At 40.3% G+C, this 20,240-nt stretch overlaps 1 protein-coding gene and 1 long non-coding RNA gene across 3 annotated transcripts; both read left to right on the top strand.

Moving 5' to 3' along the window:
* The first annotated feature begins 648 nt into the window (after positions 1-648).
* Positions 649-19,749, top strand: TRA2A (transformer 2 alpha homolog). Of its 2 annotated transcripts, none has more exons than XM_053359757.1 (8): positions 649-884; positions 9,387-9,520; positions 10,914-11,073; positions 13,040-13,228; positions 15,697-15,812; positions 16,298-16,417; positions 18,438-18,505; positions 18,915-19,749. In XM_053359757.1, the coding sequence occupies exons 1-8, from the start codon at positions 849-851 to the stop codon at positions 18,923-18,925; spliced, it is 834 nt and encodes a 277-aa protein (XP_053215732.1). In that variant the 5' UTR covers positions 649-848; the 3' UTR covers positions 18,926-19,749. The 2 variants fall into 2 exon arrangements, with proteins under 2 accessions (XP_053215732.1, XP_053215731.1); XM_053359756.1 differs by having other exon boundaries at positions 10,914-11,082.
* LOC128398536 (uncharacterized) lies at positions 5,105-7,058 on the top strand. Its single transcript, XR_008327156.1, has 2 exons — positions 5,105-5,491; positions 5,535-7,058. It is a non-coding gene; the product is annotated as an uncharacterized LOC128398536 (long non-coding RNA).
* Positions 19,750-20,240: the final 491 nt, after the last annotated feature.

Raw genomic sequence — 20,240 nt, 5'->3', positions numbered from 1 at the left:
GTCTAAACAGGAATGTTTTGGGCAGGTACCTGCTTGATCTCAAGAGGCAGGGAGTTCCAAAGTGCAGCTGCTGTCACACTGTGCAACCGAGTTATTACAAAAGTGTATTATGTGGCACCTGTCATGCCCTTTAAAGAGAATGTTTGTTGTGGAGCTTAGAAGCTAAAGGGATCGCCAACAGTATCTATTGGTGTCCCAGCTACAGTGTATACAGAAGGAATGGACATCTGGAGATAATGTTGCGTGGGGATCCTGCACAAACTTACACAGGAGTTAGTCCAGCCTAGAGTCAATTGCCTTCGCTCCCAATGTAGATGCTGTGGAAATCCTAAAATATATAATACATCCTTTATTACAAGCCCTACAGGGAAAGGCAGCAGGCAGGAGCCACATTCCATGTTCATATTCCTCCACAGATCCAGAGGAGAAGGAAGCCACGGCTTTGAACCCAGAAACAAAACAGCTGTTAACTATAGACCTAAAGGAACACTACAAACGTCAGCCTAGCAACCGCCTAAACAGGAGGGGCTGCGTGGACTCCACTGCGCTTGCGCCACTCCTCCCGCCTCCCGCTTTGCTCTTGACGGCGGCGTCGCCTCCATTGTGGCCTATGGGGCGGGGCATCCGGTAGCTCCGCCCCCTCGCGCAGTGTCGGGCGCAGACCTTACGGAGCGAGGCGCCATTTTGCGCTGCTGCTGCTACTGCTGCTGCCGCCGCCTCCGCCGCCACAAGAGGGTAGCTGGTTGACTGAGGAGGCAGCCTCAGGAGAAGGTTGCGGCGCTCAAGCGCTCCTCGCCCGGGTTCTCGCTTGTTTCGTCCGCCTGCCGGGTTGGGAGGAAAACGCCGCCATGAGTGACGTGGAGGAGAACAACTTCGAGGGGAGGGTGAGTAGTGAGCGCTTCTCTGTCCAGGCCGAGGTGTCGGAGGCCTGGCCTGGCCCCGAGGGCACGAAGTCGCTCGAGACGCGGGGGAAACGGAGCCTCCCAGCCGGGCGCGGAGCGGGGCGGAGCCACCCGGAGGAGAGCGCCGTTGTTCCTCCAAAATGGTTTCCTTCGCCTGAGGTGGGGGCCGCGCTGACGCCCGCGGGGCCCTTTTCGCGGTTTCTGTTCCGGGCCTGGCTTTCCCGCCCTCCCATTTTTGAACCGGGATCTTTAGTCTTTAAAAAAACAAAACAAAACCCCAAAAAACACGATCCTGGGATTCTGGTTGTTACGCTCTCTCCTGATTCCTAGCCCACCCCCTTCCCAGTTTCTAGTTCTGAGCTCTGCTGTTATCGCTAGAACCCGATGAATCTCTATATATATTACGTTTAAAACTGCAAAACCAGCCCCGCTTTCTTCCTTTCCAAGGCCCCGACCGCCAAATCCTGAGCGAAGTTAGGATTTGTTTTGGTAGGGAGGGATCTCAACGCCTCGTGTAGATCAGGAAATCCGGCGCGTGAGGACCGAGGCGATCTTCTTTCTTAGGCAGAAAAGGCTGTTTTCCCTCCGGCTCAATCTTTTCAGACCGAAGACCCACCTTTAGCCCACACATGCAATTGGGGACCTACTTCTTAATTATTTTTTTACTGATACATTGCTATGACGGTGGTTCTGTAGCGACCCAGCTTTAGGTCAGGGTTCCTACTCTGCGGTTGAAGGTCAGCGTCCTCCTAGGCAGCCTTCTTGTATCTCCAAGTACGACTTCTAGTTTAAACAAGGAAAGCCAGAATCAATTTTTTGTTGTGTCTGGGGTGGCGGCAGACATTTTGCTCTGTTTAGGTTTGTTGTTAGTAACTCAACGGTTTGATCCAATGCCCACGCCTGTGCTTCACGCGCGCTGTTTTGTTATTTATTACTGTTATATATGTTGTAGGAAATCCTTCGATTGACCCCTCGGAAGCTTTCTGAAGGAGAGGTGTGAATCCTCTCTCAAATGAATTGGAGGCATTATTTAGTAATGGCATTGGGATTCATGGCTGGGGAAAGTGCATTATCTTAGCTTGATTTATCAGGGTGTTTTATACTAGTGTTTATCTACCACTATACAGCAGCTTGAGAGACTCCCTTCCTTTCCCCTGCCCTCCAATATAAAGAAGTATGAGGGAATTTCATGATTCTGAAATACATGTCTTTGGCACAGCTTGCAACTCACAATTTCCCATATAAATCTGAAAAGTAGCAATAGGGAGGTTTGGGTGAGTGTTGTAAGCCGAACAATTCCAGCCATTCTTGGGTGGAATACATTTATTTGACCCTTGGTAATTATGGTCAGACTGGGCTGGATGTGGGACTGGAACAGCATTAGTTACACTTGGTGAATGATCTATACTTGGAGGTGAACAGGGAGAAACTTTTTTTGACCTCTCAGCACCTTTTAGGTCATTCCATTCTTCAATTCCAGTTTGAACTTCTAGACAGAATGTCTAGGCTGTGTTCAGAATGATTCCATGTTGTTTTTTAAATTGGCTACATTCAGCATAAGGATATTTGGAAGACTCGCTTAGTGCTGTGGGAATAGGGCCTGCCATATCAATATGCTGATCACATCCATCTCTATACTCTTATGTAAGCATCCAGGAGTGACTGTCAGTGTTGAACCAATGTATGGTGGCTAAGACAAAACAAAATGAAATTAGGCCAAAGAAGACATGGGATCACCCACTACCACCACCTAAGTCTTTGGCGGGGAGGGGGTAGTAAAGTAGCTGGACGCAGATTCACTGCACGACTAACTCTGCAGTACTGTACTGTCTACTATGCTATATTTAACACATGCACGCATGCGTGCATACAACATGTCTTAACAGGAAAAGCACACTATTTGTTTCCATAACCATTTTTTTCCAGAGAGAGAATGCTAGTTATGTTTTTTTTTTTTTTAATGCTTTGTTTATGGATAAGCAGGTAGTGATGGTCCAGGAACACTTTTTACCAGCTCCACTTCTCCACTGCTCTGTTTTTAAAAGCAGGGATGTCCACTTTCAGCCTGTAAACTTCTGTACCCAATTCAGAGTTCCTGTGCTTGCCTTATAAATCTTTCATGGTCTAGACCACCCTATCTAGAACCATTTATATCTATATGCAGGGCTAGCCCAATATATTTTGGCACCAGAGGCAGATCCCCACCAGGGAAGAAGGGGTGAGAGAAAATCTACATCAGAAACAAGGTGAAGGGAGATTGACATGGGGATCTGCTACCCCAGTGAAGCTTGCCACATGAGGCAGTCATTTCACCTTGCCTCGGGTGGGCCAGCCTTGTCTATATGTACCCTAATTCCAGTTGTGGTGATTTGATCAAAGCATTCTGTGTATTCCCTCATTATATGAAGTGAATAGTTGCCAGCTAGCACCAGAGCTTTCACATTAACTGGCTTGGAGCTCTAAAACCTGAGCGGTAGTATTTAATGCTGATTGAACATTCCAAGAAAATATCTTGCATTCTTTGTGCATTCAAATTTAGTTTTGAATGTGCACAAAATAAAATAACATGTTTAACCTGTGGTGATGACTGTGTGTTAAATATATAGAGCCACATAGTTCTGTAGAAAGTTAGCAGGGCAGAGTATCTTTGTTCAACTAGTTCACTACACTTAGAACAGATCTGCACAATTCAAAGCAAACTGCTGCATCAAAGTGGTGTTCTATTACAGAATGCTTTGTAGTCATTTGGGATACGTAAGAGTGTATCTGTTTGGTTTTCAGTGCTTTGGTGCTCAGTACTGATAATGGGTTTGATGATAAAACACTTGGTGCTCAAAAGAAAATTTTAAATAGCTTGTAAATGAGCCCACAAATACTCTGCTATACCTGTGTTGGTTCTTCTTCTTCTCCTTCTTAGCTTAACTCATTCCTTGCCTGCCTTCCTGGAGCCAGTTTTATCATTCTATATCTGTATTAGAGTTGGGGCTTGGCTCAGGGCAATTTTGTATGTTAAATGCCCTAGTTCTGTATCAGAGCATGCTTGCTCTTATACTAGTAGTTTTTGTAGGAAAAGGCAGATGACTGAATACATTTGAGAAAGATAACTCATTGGGCTAATGTTTCTCAGAGACAGCCAAAACAAAAACAAAACAAAAAACATGCCAACCTGACAATTACTTGAAGGCTTCAGTTGTAGAAGTGCATTTTGAAGCAGGACTAAACATTACTACTGTTTCCAATAAATACTTGACAACTTGAGAAGTTCAAAGTTAATTCTATATTTTCTTAATCCTAAATAGTTGCATAAAGTATTGGGAAATTGCAGGTGATTGGATGTTTGATGCTTGGGGATTTAACAAAATATTGGTAGTCCTATGGTTGGACCATACCTAAAAAACATAGATGTAGACTTCTAATAATTTTTTTAAGGATTTTTGTCAGGCTGTATGTTGGATCTGTATTATAATTGCTTATGTTTATTGTAGTGTTCAAAAACACTGCCATGTAATGTCTGAACCCCTTTTAGATTCTAACATGGGAGCCTGTCTAGCAACCACACTCTTGGGCCTTGGAGGGCTGTTACCCTAATCCTAGAAGTTTAGGCCTTTGCTCTGATTATTTAGTAATGAAGGCAGTGTCCTCCTTTATTGTTTCTAAACATTTCAAGGCTAAACATGAATGCTTAGAAGAAATTCTAGGGCTGAGTTCTCAGCTTTGGATGAAATTTAAGGCAACTATATTTCTAACCTGCACTGGTGTGTTTATCCTGTCCATGCTTTTAACATAACAAAGGCAAAGAATTCAAGTGTTAGCTATGTTACATTGGTGCTACTTCCCGTTATGCCTTTGAGCTATTGGGTTCTAAACATACATTCAGAAATGGACTCAGAATGTTGGAATGTTGATGTAAAGCAGCAGTGGGGAATCTTGGGCCCTGGGGGCCAAATCTGGCCCTCCAAACCTCTCTGTTTGACCTCTAAGATTCACTTCCAGGCCTCACTCCTCATCATTTCTGCTTTTCACTATCCCTGAGTGTTTTTGCCTGCCTAAAATTTGTCCTTGAGCTTTGATAATCCTTTTGCTAGTCTGGATGGAAGATAGAGAGGGTTGTCTGAGAGAGTGTGCATGTGGTCCTTTGCAGTCTTCGCTATCCCAGCATGTGGTCCTTTGCAGTCTTCGCTTTCCCATGCAAAAGTGTGGCAGCAGGGACCAGTGCAGGGCCATGGGGAGCAGCCCATAGGGCAAGCTGATGGGCAATCAGCTGTCCTCCAAGCCAGGTTCAGCACAGCTGCTTACAGTAGGAACCCCAGCCTGGCCTCAGAGAGGCAAAAAAAATGTCTCCACAAAAGATAGAGTTGTCTTCTGCACTATAAAAACAGCATGGTATATTGGTTACCCAAGGACCAGAGCAGATACCATGCTGTTTTTAAAGTTGCTAGGCTGCAGAATCTCCCACTTTCATGAATTCGCCTGATTTCCTTTTCTATAGCTTAAGGCAGGTTTGGCCAACTCCCAAGAGACTGTGATCTATTCCCAGTATAAAAAAACTGGCAGTGATCTACCCATTGTCATTGAAGGGAGGAGCGTGCGTGGGGTGGGTGGATTGCCCAGAATTTTTTTTTAGGAGAGAAGTGCCCAGAGTTGGTGAGGTTTTTTTGGGGAAGATGGCACAGAGTTTTTTTTTTAGCTTTCCCCCAATAACTTTTTGTACACGATGAGGATCCCGTGATCTACCACTGGTTGGACATCCTTGACTTAAGGCATTGGGTCTGAGTGATCTGTAGTTAGTACAAACTTTGGAGTGCTCTCAACTCTAGGGAACATGGGGTTCCTGAATTGGTCTCTTTGAGGATACTGGAAGTACTTTCTGTGCAGACAGAATTGCCTGTGAACCAGATCATTGCCCTTCTTCACCGAGTGCCCCCGAGCATACTGGTTTTATTTGGAGTTGATGGTATCTTAATTAGCTTTATTGAGCTTTTATTGCTAGCTGTAAAACTTCTATTTCTATAGCACTCTGGTGTAAAACTGCTTTACAATGCCAGTTCTATTCATCTTCTCTTATTCAACCTCTCAACAACCTTGTTAGGTTGAATGATGGTGAGCACAGAAATTATGTGGCTCATTAGGAATTTGGACCTAGGTCTTGGACTTGCCAGGGCATAGCAACCCCCCCCCCCTGCACTAGGGTTTAGGCTGGTAAAAAGATACCCCTGTTGTCACGAGGGGAAATGTAATTGAAGATGATTTTTTTCAATTGCTCACACCTTTTAATTGATTTACTCTTGCAACTCTTTAGGCCCATTTTAAAGTGCTTGAGAAACTTTATTGTCTTGTCTTGTTGAAGGTATCAGCAAAATAAAATTAACTATTTTTAGATTCTTATTTGTATACATTTATCAATGTTATATAACAGTATCATTGTATTTGAAAGGGCTCATTTGACAAATCCTTTTAAAAAATAGTTTATTTTATTATTTATTTATTAAATTTGTATTCTGCCCTTCATCCAAATATCTCTGGGTGGTTCATATATCCCACGCATCATATAATACAAAACTTAGTTGTTTATCTACAATATCAGGGGTACCTTCCATTCCGCTTTGTTTATGGCAGTCTTCAAAGTTGAATGGTTGTTTCTCACAAGACTCTTAAGGCTGCACACTCAGGAGTAAGTCTTATTGAATTTGGTGGTACTTGCTTCTGTGTCAATATGTATAGCATTGTCCTGTAGATTTGTTTATATTGGGTCCCAAACCATCCCAGTCATCACACACTAGATAAAGAATTTAGCTTTCTCCCACCTTCATATATACCTATTTACATTTTGAATATTAAGAGTCACAAATTTTGGTGGACCTAGTGATTATTTGTGGTTTTCCTGACCTCTTGTCTGAGTCCTCTGCACAGAGAGCTCTGGGAAAGAGTCTCAAGTTGTGATTGGATTGGGCAAGTAGCTGCCAGGAAGAGATCCATGGTTGCAGATGACGAAATGACCACCTCAAGATTCAGTCACGGCTCCCCTATGGTTGGGTGTAAGTTAAACATGTGAATAAATGCTAGTCTAAAGGGTTGATACCTTTGATTCTGCTCAGAAAGTTTGTCCTGCATTCTTGACACTTTTACGTTATGAACATAGTTATCTGAAGGCAACAGAAAGAAAGCTTAATCAACAGTAATTGGGATCTGACTATTAAGTCTTCTCTTAGCACCTTAATTTAGGCTGTTATCCTTTACTCACTTACCTGTGGATAATTCCTATTGAATTACTACTCCATGGGGCTTACTTTTGAGTAGGCATGCCTAAGATTGCCTTGCCAGTGTGAAACAATTTCATATATGAAAAAAATTATTATGAGTTATATTTTTGTTGTCACCTTGTGAGAGTGTTAACCTGGCACTGCACAGTATACTCCTTTACTAATTGATTCTTGTGGAAGTTTGCTGATGGGAAGTTTGGGTTAGAAACTTAGTCAATGAAGTGGGCTTTTTATTTTTTATATGGGCAAGCATGAAAAATGAGGCACCCTGCCCCCCTTTCATATTTAATATTTTCTTTGGTTAAGCATTTTTCCACCATCAATTTCCCTGTCTTTCTTACCCATTCCTTCTAATGTTTTTTTTAAAGAACATTGTCTTGTTTTGACAATTAGACACAGCTCCACAATATGGTATTTTGGTCAACTCGGGGAAAGTAATGGTGCTATTAAAATATGCATGTTTAGACTACCACGAGTATGCAGATTCCCTTCTGAAAAATTCACTACTTCACTCTTCAATATGACATAAGTATGGGAAAACAGGTCTGAAATGAAATGATAAAATGGCATCTTTAATGAGAAACAAAACAGTAAGAACTATAAGACAAAATGACATTTGACAAAATAAATGCAATAAGCAGTTTTCATTGGCTAAAAAGGGAATATGCTAGACAGAGCAGTACAGATTGCTGTGCAAATGAGAAAAGGAGGGCACAGTTTTGATTTATCTTAATGTTCATGATACGTACAATGAAGATTCAAATTCAAATATGCGACATCTTTCCATAAAATTCTTGATCTGTTCTTTTAGTTTCCCTGTTTGCCCAGTCACCTCATTTGAGTGTGCTTATTCAAATATCTTATTTTCCTGTATTGCTTGTTTGATTCATCTGTTGTTCTGACAAGGAATACAGAATAACAGTCTCAGTTCTATAGGTAACTTCACATGGCAGCCACTACCAAAGTTGATTTAAGTTGTTACTGAAGAAGATCCTTAAATTGGCTTTGTTTCTTCCCTACTATGCACATATTTTGTAGGTTTTGGATAGAATGGTTAGGTTTAGGAAAAAATGTATTTTGGAATATTCAGATCATTGCCACATCTGTGGCCTGAATCCCAAGAACTGCAGCTAGTTGGACTTTGTACTTGTCTGTCATGAACACTGCTCCCCAAGCTGCATGTTAAACTTCTTGAAGCTGGGAGTTTAAAAGTTTGTGATGTGGCCTGGGGTGATGGGGAGCTGGGCATTATATTAGGCATGTCTAACTCCCTGTTTGCATCTAGTGTAGCTCTTTGAAATCTGGCCTATCAGTTTTGCTTGACATTTTTAACTTCAGGCAATCCTAGTATTTAAGGTAACACTGAAGTCTGTGTGTATCATATGGAATTGAACGAGATTAAAGTTAGAAAAGGAGCAGGATAGATTTAGAACATTTGGGAAATGTTGCAAGGAAATCAGTGGACTCATTTTTAGAGCCTATATGATTACACCAGTTAAAAGATTTTTTTTTGAAAAAATGCTTTTATAAATTAGTTATTTGCACTTTACCTGCTGGCTATTCAATTTTGGTAGTTAAAAGTCTCCAGCAGAGTTTTATAATCCCCACATGCTTAAATATACTAAATGTTCTTTTTCCATTAAGGTTAATGTTCGTGAAGAAATGGAAGAGTTTTTTCCAAGAATGTGGAAGATAAATCAAGATAAAAGAAGGCTAATGAAAAGTGTTAAAGATCAGAAAATTAAAATTGAATGGGGGAAAAAATTGAACAGAAGATTGGTCAGATAGAAGCACTTGAATATTTTTAAGGCTATAATGAATTGTTTGAATTGGGGAAGAATACACGAAGTATGAAAAATGAAAAACTCAATGAAGAATGAAGAAAAGTAGAAAGCAAGAGTGAAGTAGAATTAAAAGAATCTGGAAGAATGAATGGGTCCTAGGTTAAGTAAATGTATGGTTTATGTTCCAGTGTCTGTATGATCAAGTTGTAGATGAATTTGCATGATTACTTAGTTAATAGAGCATTGGTCATCCGGTTCAAGTAGGGAACTATTTGAGGAAATCACGCAAAGTTAACAGTGGGTTAAACAGAAGTTTGTCCTGGAGGGTATTGCCTAACCATTTGTTTTTCAGGCACAATCAATAAAATATAGTTACTTTAATATAAGAAGGTAGGCATTTGTGCAACCACTACCATTTGTAATACTGCTTTTTTTGTTAGGAGTCGCGCTCCCAGTCAAAATCTCCAGCTGGGAGTCCTGCTCGTGTAAAATCTGAGAGCAGGTCAGGATCGCGTAGCCCATCCAGAGCTTCTAAACATTCTGAGTCACGCTCTCGATCAAGATCAAAATCCAGGTATGTGTCTGTTGTTATACATTCTGTCTTTGCATAAAACTTACTTATTTTGGGCCTCCAAGGTATTGAGGGGTTTCATGGAAGAGCTTTTGAGTTGTACTTTTTAAGAATATATGGATTATTTTAAAACGTCAGACCTTGTTCTTTAGCAAGGTTGAACTGCTCCTCAGAGTAGCATAGAATTATAGGAAGCTCCCTTATACAGTAGACCACTTGTCCATCTCACTCAATACTGTGTACACTGTGTACACTCGCTGCCTGTCACTACCCAGAGCTTCAGACAGCCCTATCGGGAGATGCTGGGGTTTGAAACTGAACCTTTGGCATGTGAATCTTTTCCTGTGCCATGCAGCTACAACCCTTCTCCACAGTTAGGTTGTTGTACCTCCTCATGGCCTAGTTGCAGCACCAACTACACTATGGAAGTGCTCTGAAAATTACCCTGATAGCTATAGGAGATATGAAAATTCTCCTTTCTGATGTCACAAGGCTTTGTGCCTCTAACTGGAGAACAGTTTGTAGATTACCATCACATAAGACAAAACATAAGACAAATCAGATCCTAAAATGTAAGAAAAGCTATCTCCTTTCTGTCCCCAGTGACAGTGAAGCTTCCATAAACCGGCATTCCATACAATGGCTTGATTTTCACACAACAATAAATCACCTAAGAAATAAACCATGGCATCCTGTGAATGAGAAACATGTGTGCACACTGCACAACCACTCCTGCTTTGCTTCATTCTGCCTGGAACCAAGAGAAACAAATCACAAGGCTGGTTTTGTTCTCCTTTAGCTTCTACTCATGATTTAACTTGGTTCCACGACAGACCAAGCAAAACAGGAGTGATTGAGAAACATGTGACTTACCATGACATGTGAACCAGTTCTTTGTGGTGTTTTATATGTTCTGTGGTGAACTGCTACCTTACGAAATTGTTGTATTGAAACACCATTACATGGCTAGCGATTACTCAAGAAATTACCTGCACAAGTAGTTAAGAAATTCAAATTGTAATACAATAAAATGCAATGAAAGAAATAAGCAGTCAGTACAGTTAAATCATATACCATCTAGCACAGCACAATACAATTGCTACAAAATGCAGAAAAAGAATTGAGTGGTCCACCAAGACCCTAAGCAATTTTCATGTGGTCCATGTGGGGGGAAGTTTGGGAGCCCATGGAACAGATAAATGTTGAAAATGTTACTTACATTTTACAAAACGTTTATTTTAAAATACTTGATATTTTAAAACTGTGCCAGATACTTACTTTGATATGCTTTCAGGAGCATATATAAAAAAATAATGCATGAATTTATGAAAACTTCAATATTTCTATGGTGTTTCACAGGTGTTTTCATATAACAAATAAAATGTCTCATTTGAAGGTCCAGGTCAAGAAGGCATTCTCACAGGCGTTACACTCGCTCTAGATCCCATTCTCATAGAAGGCGATCACGAAGCAGATCATACACTCCAGAGTACCGGCGTCGAAGAAGCCGCAGTCACTCTCCAATGTCTAACCGAAGAAGGCACACTGGCAGCAGAGTATGTAGTGTAAGCTTGTAGGGAAATTATTTTAAATCTCACTATGAATATATGTATAAGAAAAGCTAATCCATTTAACTAATTTATTTTTGTTGATTAGGCATAACATCCACAGCTTGCAGGTTTCTGCGGTCAAGAATAAGAGGAGCCTTGGCATTTTCTGCTTGTCAGGTCTATTAGCGTTTACCCTAGCAACCAGCAGTATGAATACCCCACAGTACTTTCCCAAACAAGGAAGTGTAGGGGAGAGGAGAGGAGCACCCTGATTTTCTCTTAAGGGGCGGGGGGTGCTGGTGGTGGAAAGAACTGGGGGCTTTATGGGAGGAGGCCCCCCCCCAAAAAAAACCAAACCCAAGAGGTGTGTAGTTCTTTGCAAGAACAGACAACTGTGATATCCAATAGCTTTCAAAAGAGTTAAAGTTGGGCGTGGGAAATGAGATTTAAATCCTTGCTGGTATGAAGATATTTGGGTAGACTAGATCAGCTGTCCCCAGCATGGTGTCTTACAGATGTTTTGGACTACAACTATCAGCCCCTGTCAGCAGGAATCACAAATACAATTTCTTCAGAAATTTTGCATCTATCCTGTGCTGGTTTAGGGAAAGTTATATGTCAGAGGCATTTCATGATAAACTGTTGATTGACTTTAAGTGGCCAGGCAATCTCAGTGGTTATTTTTGGCCCCACCTTCCCTTTTGAAATTGAGGTTTGGTGGAAGCAGCTGAAATTGGCAAAACCCCTCCGATAATTATGGGCACAGGACTCTGTCTTTGCCTCTATTCTGGTTTTGCTATGCCGCATCCCTTGTGGTAGGCTGGTAGGATACTCTGGGTTACTCAAATTTACATAAAAATTATTTATGTAAATATTGAGGCATTATGGGATGTAGGAGTCTTTGTAACTCACTCCCATTCCAAGCCACCATTTTACCTGCTGGCTCTGGCAAAAAAAAAAAAAAAAGGATCCTGCAAGCCAAAAGTCAGGTGTTTCTATATTTCCTATACTGTATATAGAAATGATTATACATTTTAAAATTATGGAATTACAACATCTTAAGGCTCCATTTGTTAAACTGATCTGATTTCAGGAGTGGGAAAGGAACTTGAGATCCTTTCTACTCTCCTTGGAGAGTTTTGGAGCACATGTGCGGGTGGTACAAAGCAGGTAGGTTTCCATTGTATGGCTGATTAAATGTTCCCTCTTTTGCAATAAGACACTGAGGAAATTAACAAGACCTGTTTGGCTGTTTCAAGGAAGTTGTTCTTGAACAGAAAGGAGAATTGCAGGCAAATGTCTGAAACATGAAACCAGAATGCTATATCATTCCATCTGCCCATCACTAGATGGTAAATACATTTTTTAAGCTGTAAAAGACTAAACCATCATGACAAGAACAGAATGCAGCATTTTGGTCAGATTTCAAAGAAGTAATTCTCTTGTTTGCAGCCCTTTGCATGTTGTGGGCTGCAGTTTCTATCATCCCTAAGCTTTGGTCATGCCGAGTGGGGCTGATAGAAGTTGTAAGTTCAAAACATCTGGAGAACCCCATGTTGGCTACCCCTGCAATATAATCTTGTAGCCCAAAACATCTGGAGCGCACCATGTTGGCTACCCCTGCATCTTGCCATAACTGCATTAGAAACCCTCTAGCCAATATATTGTCAAACCTCTGTAGGATTAGCTGCTCTGTAGTAAGTCCAGCCAGTTTGCTGTACTCTCTCTGCAGCCAATCTGCCCCTCCCCCTAGTCAGCATAATGAAGCGAGACCTTCTGAATCCTCTTTCATTATGAGAATTGGATCCAGTGGTGGAGTAGGCATAATAGATCTTCCTTTCCCTTCTTGTGTTACTCAGAATGTGCAGTTATCTAAAATAACTTGCTGCCTATGTCAGTGAAAGAATGAGTGAGTGTGCAACTGGCACTGTTCTAGACATGCTTTGATACTTGAATTTGGTTCATTTTTTAGGCTAATCCAGATCCTAATACATGCCTTGGCGTGTTTGGCCTCAGTTTGTATACTACTGAGAGGGATCTTCGTGAAGTCTTCTCTCGTTACGGACCTTTGAGCGGTGTCAATGTGGTTTATGATCAACGAACTGGACGATCAAGAGGATTTGCTTTTGTTTACTTTGAAAGAATAGATGATTCTAAAGAGGTAAATTTATTAAGTTGGGAAGGTTGCAAAGTTTACCAGTGATTATGGGGCTGTAGAGGTTTCCCCACAGAGTTGAGATTCCCTGGAGACTTCCAGGTCATTTGAGAGGCCTGGAGCAGTCACACAAGCCTTGGGGCCAAGGCAGAACATAAGCATATAATGAAAGGCAAATTCAGTGCGCGCGCACACACACTCCCTCTTTTAAAAAAAGTTGTAATAGTACTGTATAAATCTGTGAATCAGCCACAGTTGTCCAGTGCAGACCTCCCTCCTGATTGCTAATAATAATCAAGACTAAATGAAGACTCTGAGAGTGTACACTCTGTGCCCACTTGTATGTAAATTCCCTTTTAACCACACTGTAGGGTTACACCTGATGAATGTAAACACTAACCAGGATTTCAAACTAGGCATTTGAAAAAACTACATTTGAGAGAGGAGAACCATAATAAGCTTCTGAAAAATAAACTGGCATTAAAACTTAAATTTCAATTTTTAGCTTCAGTAAATAAAGTAGTAATATAGTTTTAATCAAATCATGTGGCTGCTATAATGCATAATTTTGACTGAGAATGTTTCCTTGTGTTTACACAATCATATATAATATGAAATTTGATCTGCTGGTTACTGTAATTCTTAAATCTACTTGGTTGTGCCTCATTCATGAGGGGGAGCATGTACTTCAGGCTTTTAAAAAAAACAACAGCTATGCTATGTCATTTGGGTCTGTTTGATTCCAGAGACTACGTTGATGATGTGTCAGTACTTATGTGAAGCTGTTTGATAAAAGTATGAAATTTGAATGGTAGTCTTTGTTGGTGTTCCTTTGCATAATAGCATTTTCCAAGTTGTCTTGGAGTAACTATATATTGGTATGACTAGTGCTATAATCTATGATGCTTTGATTCAGGAATTTCATTTGTTTTTGTAGTGTGGACCTTTTGGTGGGAGAAGATTCTTTAAAATAGTGTTTGCTGTGTTTCAGTGATAGAAAGAAATCACTAGGTGGCGATATAGTCCACATTTAATCACATTTGAAATACTGAATCAAAGTGTAGAATGTTCTAGTTTTTATTTTTAATTTCTTACAATGTAAACAGTAGCCATGTGGAACTTGATTTTCCCCTAGTTTAGGCCCTAAATTATGAATAAGCCTTTTTTCTAGGGCTGGAGTTAAACAGAAATCCAGTGCCAAGAATGTAATACAATAAAAAACCTGAAGTGAGTGTTCCGGTTTTTGAACATTCTTTTGGAAGCCGATTATCTGACGAGTCTTCTGCGGCTTCTGATTGGCTGAAGGAGCTTCCTGCAGCCAATCAGAAGCCACACTTGTGGTTTTCGGATTCTGTTAGACTTCCAAGGTACAACTGTAATGTTTAGGTTGGGTCAAAAGCTACCATTTTGTCCAAATAAGGGGTTGCCTGCTCACAAAAAGGCATACTGTGGCATTCTTGAACAACTACAAGCATGACAGTTGCTGTAGAGCCTACCTGCTGTAGATAAACAAATTCTTTGCTAGTACTTCCATAAGCATTTGTGGAAAAGCAGTTCCATATATTTTCTCCAGTCCATATTAAGCAAAAAAAAGAAAAGAAAAAAAGAAAAAAAATATTTGCATCAACAGACATGGAGTAGGTAGCAACCAAGAATCTCCACCACAACCATACACACAAAAGGGAGCAAGGGTCAAACCTTTTATCAGGATTTATGTAAATTTGCTTATGGATTATTAATAATAAAATAGGGGTAATATTTTTCTTTGATTGTATTTTAGTGTTTTTATATTGTGAACTGCCCTGTGATCTTCAGATGACAGGTGGTATAGAAATTTAATAAATCATCATTATATCATTGTAAATTATTGATGCTGTCTAATTTGCATGATTAAGAATAGAACTCAAAACTCACTGTTAATTGAGGCAAAGCATATAACATCCATGAGAGTGCATTGGAGATAGAGCCTGAAGTGGAGTCAGATCCTTAATGCATTGTTTGAGTGAACTGCCGTGTGGTGAGTGAGTAATTAGGAAGTCGTATAGGCTGAACCTGCCATTTTACTAAGCTCTGCTGGAATAGGTCCTTGTAAGTGAGATGGTAGGAGACAGAAAGCATGAAATGGCAGCTGAACAGCAGCAGTAACCCAGCCATGTGCACCCTGCAGGAAGCCACACTAGTGTGCGGTCCCTTTGCTTCAAGGGAAATGGCTCCCTGTTTACCTTTTTTGGGAGCTTTAAAGGCAAAGTGTCAGGAATGCATCAGCTTCTTAGCAGGGTGCTGGCTTTAAAAGGGATCCTATTTCACTAACTTTAATGCCCCAAGTCAGTGGAGACATTTTAATTCTCTCTGCTAGAGAAAAGACGGTCCACTGATTAGCAGGATACTAATAACTAAAGACAAGCTGATTTTGCTTAATGAGAATAAGCACTAATTTCTCATTACTGGGACTAAAGTATATGCCTTCTTTGCAGGCAATGGAACATGCAAATGGAATGGAGCTGGATGGCAGGAGAATCCGGGTGGATTATTCTATCACAAAGAGAGCACACACGCCCACCCCTGGAATCTACATGGGCAGGCCAACCCAGTAAGGAGTTTTCCTGGTTTAATCAGAAGAACTGCATTTTAGAGTCTGCGATTCATAAGAAACTATGTTGTCAATAAATGCAATAGTTCTGTCTCTTCATAGGCTAATCTCTGTCTTACTCAAGAAATTCCTTTTGAAAATCCATTTGTTTCATGTTCTTTAAACTTATTGTCATTATTTTCATGCCACCTCATAACTCACTGTTGCTGAGTAGCATGCATTACAATGCACTGTAAACAATAATTACAAATACAATTAAAGGCAGACAGTTCTGGATAACTTTTTAAATGTGAACTCTGCCCATTGAATGGTCTAAAGAGCTATCTAATCCTGTAGCTTAAGCCAGTCCGTGGACCCGAGTAATACCTCGAATGGGAAACCCTGCGAGCTGCAAGTTTAAATGTTAAAAATGTGGGGGTTTTTTCTTGAAATAAGAGAAATCCTAATATTTTGCATAATGCATCTTGTCTTCCCTCCCAAAAAAGTAGTGGAGGTGGTGGCGGAGGAGGAGGAGGTGGAGGAGCTGGCCGTCGCCGTGATTCCTATTACGACAGAGGATATGACCGAGGCTATGACAGATACGAAGAATATGATTACCGTTACAGGTATGCATTCTGATTTAAATGAAAAGGCTCAGAGGGAATCTTTGTCACAAGCATGAACATTGCATAGGCATAGGCAGACACATGGGCAGGAGCTGGTTACAGAGTGAGGCTGTAGTATGCAAAGTTGGAGAAGAAGGTAAAAGAAGAAAGGGGTCGTGTGGCCCACTGAGTGTGAGGGGAGAGTGAATGGGAAAGATGGGTTCTAAAGCAGGCATAGGCAAACTCCGGCCCTCCAGGTGTTTTTGGCCTACAACTCCCATCATCCCTAGCTAACAGGACCAGTCAGGGATTGTGGGAATTGTAGTCTCAAAACATCTGGAGGGCCGGAGTTTGCCTATGCCAGGTCTAAAGGGACAAGCAGACTGAGCAAGAAGAAAAGGAGAAGCCTTGGGTTGCTGTAGAGCCTTCTGGTCCCTGTGCTTCTTTGTCTTCTGGACACACATACCAGTCCCCCCCCCTTTATTCCTATTTGGTTTGCTGGCAAAGTAGATGAAAGGTTTATATTTCAAAAGTAGTAATAAACTAGGGAAAGGGATAAGAGTGGGTAGTTGTTTTAGGAAGAGAAAGTTAATGTGAAAGGAACACAGAAAACGGATGAAATATGGGTGGTTGGGATAAGAATAGGGCCAAAGTTAGGTGTGAAAGGAGTCTAGAAGAAATGATAAGAGATAAATAGAACTACTTTAAGATGCATGTGAATGGCAGAAGGGAAAATATTAAATGCTGCCTTCACTTAGCCTCCCCGCTTCAAGCAGAATTTGCTGGTCCAAAGTCATGTCAGTACTTGAGCTCCCTGCTGCAAGAAGATTGCTCTGGCATAGGACTGAGCTGTTTCTAAAGAAGCGTTAAATATCAATAGAAAATGTCTGTAATTGCCAGGTAATTGTGCTAATCTCTGGGTTCATCCATCCTCATTTAATTACTGGCTCCATCCTTCCACTACCATTTTGTGACTGGTGGGCCCCACTAATTTTAGCCCTTAAGTGGGCCCTAGGGGTAGAAATTTTGAGATAACTTTATAGTATTCAAAAATTCTGTTAGTTCATATAGTGATCTATAGTTTGTATAGTGATTTATGGTTTGTTGCAAATAAGATTATTGCATCCATATAACTGCTTGTCAATTTATTAAAGCACGTTTAGCCTGTTTTACAAACTCTGCAATAGTCTCAAAGCATATAACAATAAATATTTTGAAACGAAATAATTAAAGCCAAATCAGCCAAGTAAAATAGCTTAAACATCTTAGAACCGAGAAAACAAAAAAATCCAGTACCTGATAAAACAGGGAATTAAAACTATTCCATATAAAAGCTAACCTGTGGTCAAGAGTTTACAGTATCATGTTGTAATCATATATGTGGTTTTTTTTACACCAGTCTAGTTACATCTTTCTGAAAATTAAACTTATCCAACATCTCTTCTAACCAGGGAGCTTGGATAGGAAGTTGTGTTTATGTAGTATTACAACTTAGTGTGCCATATGACGTTGGTGTTGAAATGACTGGGTTGAGGAGGACTAGATTATCTTTGTAGTCCCTTTCAACTCCAGGTTTCTTTGGCACAAGAACTATTATTTGTTGCAGCTGCAGGAGCACATTTGAGGGTGAAAATAACATGCCCATGTGAGTATGGTACCCAGAAATTAGACTGCCTTACATTTGGTCAGGTATAACAGTAGATACTTATGAGAGCTTGAAGATACAGACTTACGTGAAAAAGAGGTGTGTGTGTGTGTGTGTGTTCTTAATCTGTTAATGTCTTATGGTTTGTAAAAACAGTGTTTCCATAATAATCAGCACCTTAAATCACTGTGGAATACTATGTAAAAATAGATGTCTTTAAAATATGTCCAATATGCTGTGGGAGAGAAAGAAACCATGCAAATGAAGCTTGGTTCTTCCATATGATGTGTATGCTGTACAAATCATTTGACAATATTTTTTAAACTCTTGAATAGTACATACGCCACATGTACTAGAGCCACTGCTAACAAATGTATTTGTATACTTTCTTCAAAGGAGGCGATCACCTTCACCCTACTATAGTCGTTACAGATCACGGTCAAGATCCCGTTCCTACAGCCCAAGTAAGTATAACAGCAGTCTCACCAGAGTGGTTACAGCAGAAGAAACATCAAATCAAAGCACTGCCAGGCTTCTCGCCGCCCCCCCCCCCCCAATCCTTCCAATTTGCCTTATGGATATTCTCCAGTGATTAGACAGTAGCAAGGATACCATCTTCAGAGCTCCTTTTCCGTCTGTGGCTCTCCCTCTCTGCTTGCAGACAGGGATCCACAAAATCCTATAGTGTGTGCAACACCTTCACAGGGACCATAGGATTGCAACCCTAAGTAAACCATTCGTATCTAGTAGAAGTTGTTTTTAGCAAAATGAAGTGTGACCAAAGGGGAATTCACTGATACTGGGTGGAAGGAGAAACAAATGAATATGGAATTATGAGCTGATGGTTACAGTGTTCTCTCTTCTTTCTTTCAGGGCGCTATTGAAGAAGAGAAGCTAGTCACAGTTGCAAATACAATTTTTAAACAGCAAGTTCCGAACTTCGCTTTCCCTATAGATCCCCTGCAGTTATCTGAAACCCTATTAAAAGGTCCTTGGTTCATTTAGAATATATGTATTTTCAGTTGAAATACCAGTTTTCCATCTCTTCTTATTGTAATACTCCAGGTGTAATTGTTGTAGCTTTATGTACTTAAATATCTTTAAGCGAAAACTAAATAGGAAACCCAAAGTGGTAATACGTTTTGTGAATTTTTTTTTAAAGCAAGTGGATTTTTGTTGAACGTAATGGGGAAGGAAAACAGAAGTGTGTTAAAGCCCTGCATGTTGTGTTTCAGTAGAAATCTACTATTTTAATGAACTGTTCATCTTTCTGCCTATTACTTTTGAGGAAGAAAGTGTTGTTCTGTATCTTCAGTTATAGCCCAAGTCAGTGCATGCTCTTAAACCAGAGCATTTTCACTCATTTTCTCAATGCAGTGATTTAATAATAATAAAAAACATTGGAGGGAAGTCTTTGAAAAAAACAAAATTCTCGTATACTACAAATTTCACCTTGGCATGTGTTTAATATAATCACAGTGCTAATATGGATGACATTTGAAATTTGGTTAATATTAAATTGACTGGAAAACGTTCTTATGTTTGCCCCATAATCAGGACAGGCCTAATTTACTGGGCGTAGAAAATATTTGATCTGTTCTCAGCAGTTCTATATGGAAATAAAATTATGGTTAAGCAGGTTCTGTTTGGTACTATGGATTTCAAAACTATTATTTTGCTTCTCAGAATAAATTTAAATTCTACCAGTGCAGTGTTTCAGCATTTAATACAATTGGTTAGATATGCTAAGTTTCTTGCAAGGAATTAACAAGTAGTATTTCCTGAAATCTTGGTATTGGATCCAACCTAGGTTAGCTGCTCTTTAAGTCCCATCAATTTCACCCTTAGATTTAGAGTTGGGGTAGCGGTGTGCACAATAAAACATATGAGTCTGCTTCTGGAGAGAGATCCAACAGCATCTTCCCTAAAACTATGGACAATCTGGAGTCACTGAAATTTAGCACATGGAAAAAGAATTGAGGAATTAAGCTCTGGTGTATCACTCCCTGTATTAGTAAGTGTGCAGATATATTGAACAGCAAAATGGATGGAGAGAGAGGGCAAGATGGGAACCCAATAAATGGGAGAGAGCCTATGGGCATGCAAAAATAATAATTATTATTATTAGTTCATTAGAAGAAAGCTTCTCCCCAGAATCGACAGGAGCTGTGTATGTGCATAGCTCTCATGATGCATGCA

The sequence above is a fragment of the Podarcis raffonei genome, chromosome 12 (assembly GCF_027172205.1).
Source record: "Podarcis raffonei isolate rPodRaf1 chromosome 12, rPodRaf1.pri, whole genome shotgun sequence".
Lineage (NCBI taxonomy): Eukaryota > Metazoa > Chordata > Lepidosauria > Squamata > Lacertidae > Podarcis > Podarcis raffonei.
The sequence above is the reverse complement of the archived record's forward strand: the minus strand, read 5'-3'. Positions and strand labels throughout refer to the sequence as shown.